At 39.0% G+C, this 14,905-nt stretch overlaps 2 protein-coding genes across 2 annotated transcripts in view; both read right to left on the bottom strand.

Annotated features, from left to right (window-relative positions):
* Positions 1–6,205, bottom strand: part of LOC132149050 (ATP-citrate synthase-like) — a 28,790-nt gene extending 22,585 nt beyond the window's left edge. Inside the window, exon 1 of the mRNA XM_059557954.1 lies at positions 6,024–6,205. The gene's annotated coding sequence lies outside the window, so the exon portion shown is untranslated. The remainder of the gene's footprint in view (positions 1–6,023) is intronic.
* A 2,159-nt stretch (positions 6,206–8,364) lies between these two features.
* On the bottom strand, positions 8,365–14,140 carry LOC132149048 (2',3'-cyclic-nucleotide 3'-phosphodiesterase-like). Its single transcript, XM_059557953.1, has 4 exons — positions 13,957–14,140; positions 11,515–12,231; positions 11,294–11,421; positions 8,365–10,182 (listed from the first exon to the last, which is right to left on the bottom strand). Exons 2-4 carry the CDS (start codon positions 12,209–12,211, stop codon positions 9,712–9,714), a joined length of 1,296 nt encoding a protein of 431 aa, XP_059413936.1. The 5' UTR covers positions 12,212–12,231; positions 13,957–14,140; the 3' UTR covers positions 8,365–9,711.
* Positions 14,141–14,905: the final 765 nt, after the last annotated feature.

Raw genomic sequence — 14,905 nt, 5'->3', positions numbered from 1 at the left:
AAGGGTAAAATTAGCTATATAGACCAAACTCATTTTTTGCACCAGGCTGTAAACAAGTTTTTTTCTGCTGTAAAGTTGGCCATTTTAACATGGGAGTCTATGGGATTGACTCCCTTTTGCAGCCAGTCGATGAATTACAGTTTTAGTCACTTCCTTATTGGCTTCACAAGAGAGAGCGGGTGGTTGCTGTTCGCTTCTTACTCTGCTGTACTGCTTCTCACTAAATGTTTTCAATGTACCAGCATTTTCTGTAAGTTGAGGTCTACATTCACATCTCTTATGAAATATCACACTGTGACCACTGCATGCAACAAAATACCATACAGAGATATTGCTTCACCACTAAAACTGCAGTAACTTTCTATTAGAAAATATAATCAAACCAAGAAGTTACAGTAGGATTCTAAAAGCTTACACTGACTGGCAAACATACAATATTTACTTATTACTGTTTTGGGCTAGTAACAATAACTGCAGCAACTACTGACAGAGCTAAAGTTTATCATGATACATTTTTGTAAGATGGATGAGCAAGAGAAAAGATTCAGTAGATAGTCTTAGCTACAGCGACTGTGTCATTTACTTTCCTATATTACCACTGTAGAGTGTTTTAGTAGTATAGGTCCTACTGCACGCAGAATGACCAGTGACCTGAAATGACCCGGTAATTGCATCAGATGGTAATAATGGCGTCCTTACTTTTCTGCAAGTGCTGGCCAGTTGCATGCACACAGGCTCATACTGCACTGCACAGCTGGTTAAGAGCTTGTGCATCACACTAGTAGTGATGCAGCGGGTTTATAACTGCATTTCTCTCACTCACAAAACAGCAGCAGTATCATTCATCACACTGGAAGGATGCGGGGAGGATTTAACAGGTCACAGATACTGATCTTATTACACTCCACACTAACCCAGCCCATATATCTAATTCAAACACGTGTATAAGACCTATTACATTTGAATAACACAAAAAGACAAAATTGCAGTGACAGAAATAAGATTTTATAACAACTATCTTCACTGATCTCCATTTATCTAAAGCAGGGGTCTCAAGTAACTTAGCTCTTGGCCTGATTGGAGGTAGCTTGCCAAGACATTCGACATATCTGCTGTGAGGTTGTCTAAATTATTCTGTTTCATATTTTAATTATCATATCAATTATAGACATGTGTCGGTATTCGGTAATGCGATATATTGCGGTTATTAATATGCACGATATTGTTATCATGGGCACTTCCAAATACCTTGAATAATTATATATTACAAATTATTCAGAATTTGGAATGCATTTTAAGAATACTATTCCCATCAGCTGGTCAAAATGCACAACACCGCTGTATGCTCCTTGAAAGATGGCATGTGCGCTCTGATGTAAACAAGCACGCATGAGAAGCAAATGAGGGAACACGTGAGAGACGCGCTGAATGAAAGCACATTCACTCTCTGACTGCAGATGGCGCTAAACTGCAGAAAACTGCAAAACAGCCTTTCCTCTGGAAACCCCAGAAATAAAACTAAAACGTATTTAAATAGCCATTCAAATTTGTGGATTTGCAATGGTGTTCATCACAGCCAAATATTTAAATATTTAGACATGATAGGCTATTTATTTTCAAACTTTTTTTTCATTTTAATCTGGACTAGGGCTGTAGCTATCGAATATTTTAGTAATCGAGTATTCTACCAAAAATTCCATCGATTAATCGAGTAATCGGATAAAATGTGTTTTTGCTTAATTAAAGTGCAATATTAATTATGCAAGAGAAAATAAGACTCCTGGGTCTCTTACAATGAACAACTAAGTTTCCTTTTTTAGAATTTTTTTTTTTTTCATTTTAAATGCATAAAATGCAATGCATACATCAAAAATAAACATTTAATTATTACCCATTGTTTCTCTGTCTGTACTTGTACTGTGAACAATGACAATAAAGTTGACAGATGAAGTTAATTTAAGAGCCATTCAGTTGGGGTTTAAAATAAACCATTTTCTGAGATGCACATTAAACATTAAACACATAAAACATTCATTTAATTTATCTTTTAATTATAAAAAATTAAGCAAACTTAACTTTTTGGTAAACAAATGGGATTTACTATTAAAAATAAAACATGAAAGAAAGAATTACATGTTGTGTAATTAAACCTTAAAAAAAAGACTTTTATTTTGACGGGTTGACGTACCTTTACAGTTCTGTGTATTGTGATGTGATAAGGTCAAATGCTCATGAAGTGACTGTCAGAGCAGTTCTGGAGATGTTGTTCATGTGTTCACGTCCTTATTTAGTGAGACAGCACGCGTGCTTCAGTGTGTGTGATAAAGGAACTCGCACTTCTGCTCCATTCATTAACAGAGACACACAGAACATGCAGGATTGATATTTAAATAGACTGTTCCGGCTTAAAATTTACAGATATTAGTCCATATCGTGATTTGATGTAAGTGCAATGACCTATTTTTGATTAATTCGTTCAAAATTTGGCAAATCCCGTGCCATTCCGCGTTAAACTGCAAAATCTGTTTTTATGACTGGATTTAGCGATTCCCTTCGCGTTTTCTGCATCGCGGAAATCATAGGGCCCTAGTTGTGGTATGTCAGCTCTATCTTGCAATGGACACATGCCAAGACGTTCTCTTGACGTTTGCCCGTGCCCTCAAATCAAAACACTGCTGACTCCTTGCAGTATGCGATTTCAGACTTCGCGCTTGTGTCTCCTTCCGCTTTATGGGTGACGTAAATGCGTTGTGTCACATTAAAAAGCATTGCGAAAGAACCTGACGTGAGATTTAAAATAAATAGAGGCTTCGAGGCAGAGGAATTTGCCACGATCATTTTTTGTAATCAAGTAACTCGAGTTACTCGAGGAATCGTTTCAGCCCTAATCTGGACTACAATATACCCTAGACTTCTAATTCTTTATTGTTAATTCATACTTCACATTAGAGTTTCATTAGTTAACATTAGTTAATTCATTAGTTAACAAAAACTGCCAATGAAAAATTATTTTGAACATTCATTAATCTTGCATTTAATACATTAAAGTTGCAACTGTGTTATTTAATGATATAACATGAACTAAGACTTTTATATGTATTTTTTATATATTTTTCTTTATTGCTTTGTTGTATTTAAATGTTAAGTTATTTTTTGTTATAAAAAGGTTATTTAGCCCGTTACACTGTATTATGACCACTTTTTGAAACTAAATTTCAATACCGTGATGATACCATATACCGTGATAAAAGCATGAGCAATTAATCGCAACAGGAAAATTTGATACTGGCATATCCCTAATCAATTACATTGCGGTATGAAAAAATTGTGGTAAATATTAAATACTGCTTAGCGTTAAGCAAAGTTATTAAGAGTCTCACGCAGAGTAGGTTACGTTTTGTGTGAAAACATGACTGAAGGCAGACTGCTGAGAGAAATTATATGAAGGAATGTATGATTGAATGAACTGTATGAATGCATAAGGCAGAATCTACTTTTCATCTTCCCTCTGTGCAATGCGCAATAAAGCTGCTTTGTTAAAGGTCCCGTTCTTCGTGATCCCATGTTTTAAACTTTAGTTAGTGTGTAATGTTGTTGTTAGAGTATAAATAATATCTGTAAAATTCTAAAGCTCAAAGTTTAATGCCAAGGGAGATATTTTATTTAACAGAATTCGCCTACAAAAAAACGAACCATTTGGACTACATCCCTCTAGTTCCTGCAGTAATGACGTCACTAAAACAGTTTTTTGACTAACCTTCGCCCACATGAATACACAAAAAGGGGGGCGTGGTCTTGTTACGCGCTGATGGAGAAGAGGAAGAGGAAGAGCTGCGTTTGTGTTTGTCACCATGTCGTCGAAACGCTGTTATTTTCATCTCGGAGTCCAATCATCTTTGTTTGGGCTTCTCAGGGACGCTGTACTTGGAGATTAATGGTTACAATTTATGTTTAACTCGGTTCCCGAAAATTATAATCCACATGTAAAACTATGTGCAGCACATTTTGCTGAGGACAGCTGGCTGAGGACAGCTTTCTCAATCTCAATCAGTTTAATGCCGGATTCGCACAAAGATTATTCCTGAAAGATAGAGCAGTTCTCTCTTTGTCTGGAGAAGGCGTTGTTTATGGACCACAACCGGTAAGTGTATTTTATTATTTAAGTTGGTGTGTTTAACAGTTTCTGTAACTTGTTACACAAAGGGCAACGCTGTTTAGCTTTGTTAACTAGATGTTAGGGCTGTGCAAAAAAATCGAATACGATTTTCATGCGCATCTCGTCAGTAAAAACGCTCCTATGATTATAAGTACATCTCCAGCACATGCTCCTGCCCACTTGCTTCTCAAAACTAGTCCAATCGCGTTTCCAGGAGGGCCGCGTGCGCTCAGCTGCTGTCGAATCACAACACAGGAACCGCTGGCCCAATCAAAACTCGTTACGTATTTCTGAAGGAGGAACTTTATAGAACAAGGAAGTCATCAGCCCGTTTTTATGACAGTGAAAACAGCGGTATACAGATAGGTGAATTGTGTGAAAAATACTGTGTTTTTTTACACACGAAACATGAACATATATATTGCACACTGTAAACACAATCAAAGCTTCAAAAAAGCGCGAAAAACGAGACCTTTAACAGAGGCTACCAGGGAAACGGCTCTATTTCTGCTGTTCCATTAGCGCCACCTTGAGCCAGTTATAAACTTAGGTCACAATGTTAAGATGGTGTCTTAAGAAGTAGTTTGACCAACTAGCAGTTAGCTAAGGGGTAAGAAGTCTTACTTTTTGGATTAAAGTTAGACCAAGCTATGTTTTTATGTATGCATTTCAAAAAAAGTAATGACCAGTCTTAAAAACAAAACAAAAAACTTGAGATGACTCATTTTAGGACTAGTCTAAGCCTTTTATGCAACCAGCCCCCTGCTCCCAGACAGCAGATTTACATTTTTCTTCAGCTTGTCTGCCTATTTTGTCCAAAATAATGCAAAAACCAGACCAAATCTTTATAGTAAATCTTAACCGGGTGATGGAAAATAGGTCACCTTGTTATCTGAAGTGTTGAGATTTTTTATGAACATTAGCTTATGTAGAACTGTTTATGAAGGAGATAAAATACAACTTATCATTCTGACTCATAATTTTCATTAAATATTTGAAATGTGACTTAACGAGAGGATTACTTGCTAGTGATTAATATATTATATATTAATCACTAGCAAGTAATATTAATCACTAGCAAGTAATCCACTCGTTAACTACTCACGAAATACAAATTCTAATTCTTTAGCTAATAGTCATTATACCAATATGAAACAGTTGCTTGGTATCACTGGGATAGTGACTAGTAGCAAGGGAATAAAACAGTACTAGTGTCTAAAGCACGATTAGTCACAACTGCAACATGCACTGGTGACTAACTGAACAGGTATCAGTCTCTGATGGAATTAGTAGGCTATCAGTGTGCAAGTGCCAATCTATTTTATAACAACTGAAACCAAAACTTATTCTGGTCACTATTACATACTAATAATTAAAAGAAAATTAGACAAATAAAATAAATACTAGTAAATTAAGAGGTTTGCCATTCATGAGTCATGACAAAAATCTCGTCTCCAGCCTAAATAATTAAAGGAAATGAGCAGAATTTAATTCATTTTTCTTTAAGCTTCTTTTGTGTTTTGTTTTGTTTTTGAAGAACATAAAACGCATCTTTGACTTCCGCATACGTGAAAGGTATTAACGAAACCGTTAATTCATGTAAACCGCAGCCACAGAGCAGATGAACCTGTCTCCGTAAAGGTCTGTGATGTAGGACTGGTTTATTTTCATAACCAAAATAACACTGATCTGAATAACGCTGATCTATAGTGTTTTGGCCAGAAAAAAAGCTGTGTCACTGTACTTTTTATATTTTCTGTTTTATTATATTATTTTTTCGCTGAATGTAACGTTACTTGCAAATAAGAGACAGCTTTCAGCATCCACTGTTTGTATTACTAGTATGCTGAGGTTTTAAAACACTTACCGGTGTATGCACTTCTAACGTTTGTAGCAGGTTTTCTCCTTTCAGGGAGCTCCTGGTGTACGGAGTCTGTCTGGGAGTGTTGACAGGCAGGATATGGTTGCAGGAGACACTTTTTCTTCAAGACAGCGTGACTATTCGCTCCCTCCCTCACTGTGCTTTCAGCTTTTCCTGTTTTCTCTACGCCGACATCTGACGATGGCCTTGGCTGATTTCTTCGGTCTCTGATTGGCTCTCGCCATCCGCTGTGACTCGAGGCCACGCCCACTTGAACAGTGAACGATTCATCGGATCAGCGATTGATTGGTTCATTTCGGGCCGGACGGATCAGGCTGCACAATTATTTATATTTTGCCAAACAAGCAAACAATCATTGCTAGCAGTTGCGCCATACTGCACGCAGTCTGGTCACATATGCTATTGCAATATATTTAGAGTATTTAGTTCATCATAACTTTAATCACTTATAAATTATAATCAGAAAACAACATAATCATTTCACAAAATACTGTTCACATTTGCTAACCAAAAACTGAATCGTTAATCAAGATGCACAAATTCGGAGGCTTTCTCAAAGCCAGGCAGCACTTCCTGTCTTTTGGACAAGAGTCATTTCAAATGAAATTAGCTCCATATCTAATGCTCCACATCAGATAAAATCTGAGTATTTCAGTTGAATCAATTGGCCTTAACAAAGGGCACTGGCTGTTGCTAATGCACTGTTTGGCTCCTCTGTCCATAGCAGCATCAGTTAATGGGTTTGAAAGGCTCTAGCCAAGAGACATGACCCATCCTGAATTCACAAAACCTACAGAACAGGCTTTAAATAGAAACATAACCATTGATCACTGGATGTCAACAGTGTTTGCAGAAGCAAGTTTCTGATAAGTCAGTTTGGAGACCACAAGTTTACCAGCGTGGCAGAGAGCAGGGTGGTATATTTATTTTTGACAGGAATAAAAACAAGTCTGTGAGGGTTAAACAATGCGTTCAGTGGATTGTACTGTTGTTTAATAACTTGCCCATTATCAAGATGACGGACAAAAAAATCAGTAAGCAGAATTATGTTAAAATTCATTGGGTTTATGACTTTTATACTGTGTGTGTGTGTGCAATTGTTAAGTCTGTACAAGACGTCACTGCTGTTTTCACCTGACAGGGTCATATCGGGATCAAAGGGATGTAAGTGGGATAGCCATGTAATGCAAAGTAATGCCACAATATACACCTCTGTGTTCAGATCACCTTTTCTCCTGACACAATCAGTGTAATGGCAATATTTCCATTCTCTAAATGCAAGCTTTTCCATATTCAAAGCTTTCCTAAAGCACTGGTGACTTAAATGTGCCTATGCGAGTCGTGAAATTAAGAAAATAAATCTAGAAATAATTGGATTGCTGGATTTCATATCAGTAGGGGTCGAGGCATTAAAAATAACGAGCTGTTTTATGGATGGTAACTGCAATATTATTACTGAAATCTTGTTAGTAATTAGTTACACTACTAGTTACTGAAAAAAGTAATATTATTACAGTAACTAGCTATTAGTAACTACTGCCCAACACTGTTAAGGTTTACAAGATCAGTGTGCGGATGCAAAATAAACATTAGCTTCATGTATGAATTTATCATTAAAGATTTTTTCTTAATATTGTTAATACCTGAACACTTGTCCATTGTGTAAACACACACAACAGCTACATATTTAGAGAAACAAGACTTGGCAGGAAATGATTGCCTGATATGCTGACACAAGGTAAGTCTTGCATGTCAAAGAGAGAAAAATAAATGTGGGAGGGATTATTTATACCAAGACAAAACCAACATGTTTTTGGCTCTCTACCTGGTCAACTCACCAGCTCTTGAGCTACAGCAGGATGACTAGTGTGCTCCCTCTAGAAACTAGATCAGGAGTGCCCAAACCCGGTCCTGGAGGGCCAGTGTCCTGCAGAGTTTAGAGGCACTCCGATCTAGATTCTAGAAGCTTTTTAGTGGAGACAATCGCCACCTACTGACAAAAGCAGGACACTGAGTCACTGAGTGAGCGATGAATAGGAAGAGGCTTATGCTGTCAGTAATAAAGAGGTTGTATACTCATGATCTACTTAAAACTACAGTTACTTCCCCTGCACTTTAAAGAATTACATTTCCCATGAAACCAGAAACTGGTTCTGATTAGGAACCAAACTTCAGCTGCAGTTACACATTTGCAAGTTTGGGCAAAGGTGGAAACTATCTGAAGTGGAATGAAAATGAAACACCTCCTTAATTAGAAGCCAACAAAAATTCAATCCTAAAAACATTAAGAAAATAATTCCCTTATAGCAGGAACAGAACGCCAGGGTTATCAGAGCAAAGCACATTCTTTATTAAGTGTACAAAAACAAATGAAAAACAAGGTAATAGCAAAAAATTAGTGCCTTGATGTCAGAGACCTACGAGAAGCATGGCTTCGGCCATCTAGAAACCTACAGAAGAGGAAGGCATCAGATAGATGCCGGTCACAGTATTTAGAGTGAATATTATTATAATTTTTTTTCAAAATTGATATGAGAGACAGAGAGAAAGTTTACTATCACACTTGAATCTACTGGTTTATGAAAGCGCTGATTGTACAGATTGAAGAGAAGTACAGGCATGTCTCATCCAATGTGACGGGCTGCAAATTCAGCAAATAAAGGGCTCTCCGATGGTCTGACCAACACGGTGTAAACGATAAGTGTAGGACAGAACACTACTTCATACATATACAGACACACACACACATTTTAGCCTAAAAACATGGCAGAGATGTTTTGATGTATTTGATAAAAAAAAAACCTTGGTGAATTTTTACGTGATTATGAGAGAGATTAACAATGTCTTTTTTGGGGTGGGGGGGCAAAAGGCATGCAAACACACACACACACACACACACACACACACACACACACAACAGATCACTATCGGTAAGATTATAACAACAGCAGTGCAGCATGAATTCTTGGAAATTATCAGCTCCACAAAGGCTGAAGAAAGAGAGGGACCCCGCCCAAAAAAACAAACTAAACTAACAAATTTATACTCTATACCAAAACTTCCTCTGATGAAGGATCAAAACGTCCCATTTCATGAAATTTAAGATCTAAATGTGAATCTAGAAGGCAAACCTTTTAAAAATACAGCTTCAAATGGAATTTGAAACTCTGCACCTAAACTAATCAACAAGAACTGAACTGGAACGGAGTATAAATCAGTTAATCAAACCAGTAAAGTTGTGCTAAATCTAAGTGTCAAGTGTGAGGAAGACCGATCGTGAATGTACCTGTGTAAAGGGAACAGGGATGGTGTGGCAGCCAAAAAGCCATGCAAACTAGCACCTAACGCAGAGTGAACTTTCCAGCAGAGTGATCCATGACCTTAAGGCAGATACTAAGGCCTCTGAGCTTGTGTTGCCAGGCAAAAGGAAAAAAGGCACCAGCTAAGAGACAGCCGGGAGCCAGCAGGCCACTTTGGAATGTCTGGTCTCACACTACCTGCTAAATCATCCCAAGCCATCCCTGTGCACACACTAAAGCTGCGAAACATACACACAATCCACCTACACACATGCAAAATCACAACATCATCCTCAGCCAATTGAGGGACGGAGCCCTTAGGAAAAATGTCTCCTCGTTCCCCCCTCTCTGCTCCTCCTCCTCCCCACTTTCGCTCACAGAATGGTGCACTTTTTCTTTTTCTTTTCTCCATCCTTTTTTCCCTGGTCGCTGGTGGTGGGCTTGTCCTCAGAGAAGCTAGAGAAGTTGGTGTCTGCAGTAATCGGTTCCCTCAGGGTGAGGAACCAGCGGCCCTCGCTCAGGTAGGACAAAGTACCCAAGTCCATCTCGACCTGGGTTCCCTCCTTGCCCTCTTTCTGCAGAGCCAGGATCTCCAGCAAATCCAAACCGGTCTGAACCGCCTCCACGCCTGCAGAGCAGCCTAAAGTGACGTGGGCACGGCTACCTGCTGGAAGAGCCTCTACACTGGGCAAGAGGGCAGGGGCGACCCCTTCTTTATCCGCTCCTTCGGGCCACAGCTTCATCTGGGTTTCCGTCAAAGCCACACGGGCCCCAAATGTACGAGGGGTCACTATGAGAGCAGTGACGGAAAGCTCATCAGATTTGGCAAGTGATTCCTTGACCACCTGGAAAACAAAATATAGCCAAATACGTACTGTATTAATATTTTGGTTTTGTTAACATATTAGGTCTCATGAACTACCAATAAACAATTTAAGCATTTATTAATCTACATTCACATTTTTTTTTTATTATTGATTTGTTATCATATATATATATATATATATATATATATATATATATGTTTGTGTTTGTTGGATGTCATTATGTTAATTTCCACACTTTGATTTAGTTCTCTTTATAATTTAATATTTAGGTGGTGGCTTTAAATAAGCCCTTATGGGATTTCTGCTTCTCTCTGCACTGTTTAAAAAAAATATTGTCTTGAAATTTCATTCATATATATTTTTAAATTGTGCAAAATAAAGTAGTTTATTAATATTTATTATTGATTATTTATTGTAGGTTCATGTTAGTTTCCACATATGCTAATAGACTAACATTTCATGTTTTATAAATGAACATTTATAATTAACAAACAATAATTAATTAACATTAAAACAGATTATTGCCATCATTTGTATTTGGTTATGTCAGCATGGCAAGAAAAGGGTCAAATCAGCTACAAAAGGTAAATAAACATTAAAAACAAGATAAAGAATAGACAAAAAGCTAAAAATTAACAGAAGATGATAATTATAAAGCCATTTAAGATTTTTTTCAGGCTATAAAAAAATGTTTATCGTAAGTTAATGATCATTGATTGTTTAATTTAATTGTAAAGTGTTATTAATATAGCACATTTCAGACACTTAAAGGAAAAATTTGCCAAGCATCACTAACAAAATTTCAGTGAATATAACATATTAGATACTATAAAGTACTGGCAGATATTGGTAATATTCAATTATAAGTATTGTTCTGAATATCAATATAATGATGACTGGTTTTCAACTGTAAAATTACATACCATTATGTAATATTTTACACTGGAAAGTAAGATATATTTTATATATCTTATATAAGAAGAAGACATTTTTGCCAGAATATTAGTTATTGACTGCAATTATTGTATTATAATCAAGCAGGGATCTTATTCCAAAACAGATCTGAGCACATATATTTGCACTACATGTTATGACACATCTAAGAAATTGGCTTGTGTGGAAAACTAACCTGTAGCTCTGCATACTCTTTAGCCCCCTCCGTTTTCCCATAATCACAGAACTTTGTAGTGCAGTGGAGACGCAGTGGGTTCTGGAAATACTGCTCAAGATCCACTGCTTTCTCCGCCTCACCAGTAACTGAAAAAAAATTGAAGATGAAAAAAATCAGCACTACAAACACACCAACTGTGAGGAGAACCACAAGTCTATTTGTTTACACAATCCACTCACATTCGCTGATGTGTTCTTTGAAGGCCTCTAAAGTGTCCAGCGTCTTGAGAAAATCCATGGTTGCACACTTAATTCGTTCCTCTTCCTCTGGAAGCAGGAACCAGCCAAAGAACAAAGGCAGCTCTGGCTCTTTCGGCTTGGTTTCGGCCACTTTTGGAGGATCCGCCTCTGGTTGTACCTTATCCTCTCCTCCTTCTGTCTTGGTCTCCTCACCTTCATCAGATTCTTTGGGCTTGGCTTCATTCACAGCAGTGGGTTTGGACTCCACCTCTTTGGCAGACTCCTCCTCTTTCTTAGGCTCTACTTCTTTCACAGCTTCTTGCTCCTGTTTCTCAGGTTCGGAATTCACTTGAACCTGTGGATCCGCAGACGACTTCTGCTGTTCTGGCTCAGGAGGTTTCTCAGAAGACTCGGCAGCCGGGGTTTCCTCAGGAGATTTTTCCAGAGCCACCTCGGGCTCAGATGGTTTAGCAGGAGGCACTTCGGAGCCTGTCGTTTTCTCCATTTCTGGCAATTCCCCAGCAGGATGCTCCGTCTCTGGGGTCTTCTCGGGTTCAGGGGCCGCTTTTGGAGGATCTGCTGGCTCTGAAGGTGCCACCTCTTCAGACCTAGGCTCCGATTTCTCCTCTTGTTGCACCGCCACTTCCTGTGTCTCAGCGACAGTCTCTGGAACTTCCTGATTCTGGTCGGCTTCCATTGCTACACAGCAGGCCGCTTCTGATAAACAAGGTATATTTGGCAAGAGTGAGTGTTATGAGTGTTAAGGGATTATGTTGTACATTAGACAAAGTGTGAGAACTGCATGCAAATGTGAAGGGGTTAAAGGACAGGCAGCTCCAGGAACGCTTGGTAAAGATTAACAGAAACTATCCACCTGAACATAGCAGTTAAAACGACCACTTCTTCAGACCCTTCACAGCACGTAGGCTCTTGGAAACTTCAATTTTACTACCCACAACTGCATATTTTAGTTCTGCAACCTCTGTACAGCGTCCAGCTCTTGTCCTTTCGAGCAAATCTGAAAACCACTGCTCTGTTCAGACCAATACACATTCAGATTCATTTGAAATAAAACACCACTGTGCATTTCAAGTGAAACCGAAGTAGTCATCAGACTGCCAAAGCATGAGCTGCTTTTTCTCTGGCCTACACATTACTCCTTCACTTTTTATCCACATTACTCTTGTTTTGTAGAAGCTCTTCTTTTTCTTTTCTTTTTTTTATATAAGTAAACCACAGAAACTGTATGCTGGAAGTCGTCGGTTTTAATGATACTTTATATTGCTGTCTCTGTTAGATTTCAGAGTAATAAGCAGAAGTAAAGCTGTAGCCCAGATGATTAGATTGCGTTTTCGAGACATCAGATGTCAAATGACTTGCTTTCATTGTGAAACCAGTTGTCATCATCACCTTCTGGCCAAAATACATCTGTTCCCCATTTTATAGAGCTATGCAAATCTTCACAGCTTAATCAAATGGCAAACAAACCTTCATATCAGCCAGGCGACACAATTCACAGCTGATGGGTTCAAAAGACACCTTTACAACACACTGCCAATAAATGTTAACTTCTCTATGCAGTGGCCGGATTTTAGACCAACAAAGCTTTAATTTCACCATTTCAATTTTTTTTTAATGGGCGCAGTCCAGGTTCTGATGAAAGCATGTGAAAAGCAGAAGCAGGCCCCTGTTTTACAGGAGCCCAGCAGTGAGTCGTGAGACACGAACACCTGCACTTCATTTGGGACACTTCTTTGTGGACGTGTCTTAATATCAAGTGTGCTGCCTGCTTTGACAGCATTTATGGGAAGCAAACGCTTTCCGAGTCATTTCAATGTGTCTGAAGCCCTTTTGCTTTCCACTAGGCAGCTAACTGGATTTTGACACGCAGCCTTTGTGCGACCAAATTAGATTCATACACGCCACCTAATCTAAGGAAGACAAAGAAAACCCGAGACGCCCAACAGATTCACTCAGACAGAAGCAACACATCAAGCGGAGGTCACGCGTTACACGCACATAACGGTACTTGGTTGAACGACATTGCGCACACGAATCTAGACAACTCTAGACAAAAAATGTGCGGCGATTTAAAAGTAACGCGGACTACACTTAATCCAATGAATGTCTAAATCTACAAAAGCTCGTAAACTAATGTGACCAAATGAGCGGACCCAGTTAATTAGCGGTTGCAATGCAAAGTCACGGATTCGGGGAGTGGCAGTGCCCAGCCACGCTGCATGCAGACAAAACAAATCAGCGTGGCGATGCCTAGCGGAGCTGGGACAGAAAGCACATACCAGAAACACCAATTATTTCTTACATATAAAATCTTTGTTTTCGATAAAGTTTTTGATTTGGATAATCAAACGTACTTGGTTGCCAGTACGATCTAAAAAGATTAAAACGTGACAGGCAGAGTTCAGCGTGAATGCAACTCACTTGATTTCAACGTTGGCAGATCTATGAAAAGCTGTCACCGTTTAACGAGTCTGAAGGTTCAAAGCGCAAATTCCACGTTTCTCCAGAGCGCTGCGCAGAAATCCCCGCCTGGCCGAGGACTAGCAACAATAAGGAAACAAAACGGAAACCACTGGTGCACGAGAGCCACGAGAGCGCGGACACGGAAGGGAGAGGCAACAGAGGCAAATTTTAAGCGCGCTCCCGCCTCGATGTGCACGTCAGCGAGCGGATTTTTTTTTTTTTTACATCATACTGCTCAAGATTATGTCTTAATAATCATGTGGTTTAATTACTCCATTAATACAGTTCAGTCTCACCTTTAATTTCATAACAATGTTTAACGTTAAATCCCTTATGTTAGCACAGCAGATGGTGCAAATTATGGTTTGGGGCAAGCGGCAACCTCCCTCTCTCTCTCTCTCTCTCTCTCTCTCTCTCTCGTGAAGCCAACACGGAAGTGATTTAAACTGTAATTCGTCAACTGGCCGCTAGAGGCTGGCTGCAAAGGTCAATCCCTTTAGATTAATATTTAAGGTCGTAATTAAGGGCGTGGCCACTTTAGTGACAGGTGGATTGCCGCTGCTGATACTGCAGTCGCGCTAGGTGGGCGTGGCTTCAGCAACCAGCTTCCTCCTTTTTGCCAGGCAGCCGCCTGCCGCCATCTTGTAGCAGAACTTCACTTGCGTTAGCATCCCATTGACTCCCATTCATTTTGGTGTCACTTTGACAGCGGAAAACTTTACATCTGAAGCGTTTAAAGACTCCATTTGTCCATTATTTATTTCTAAAGATACAAGACAATGTATAAAGGGCTCCATTACCCTCTATGTTACATTATGGCCCCGTAGAAACAGTTTTTGTAAAAATAGGCTAACGATTGCGTCATAACCACTCGACTCTCTGTCGCACAGTAGAGAAATTACCGTAC

This window comes from Carassius carassius, chromosome 9 (genome assembly GCF_963082965.1).
Source record: "Carassius carassius chromosome 9, fCarCar2.1, whole genome shotgun sequence".
NCBI lineage: Eukaryota > Metazoa > Chordata > Actinopteri > Cypriniformes > Cyprinidae > Carassius > Carassius carassius.
Note: the sequence above shows the minus strand (reverse complement) of the source record. Positions and strands in the feature narration are given on the sequence as shown.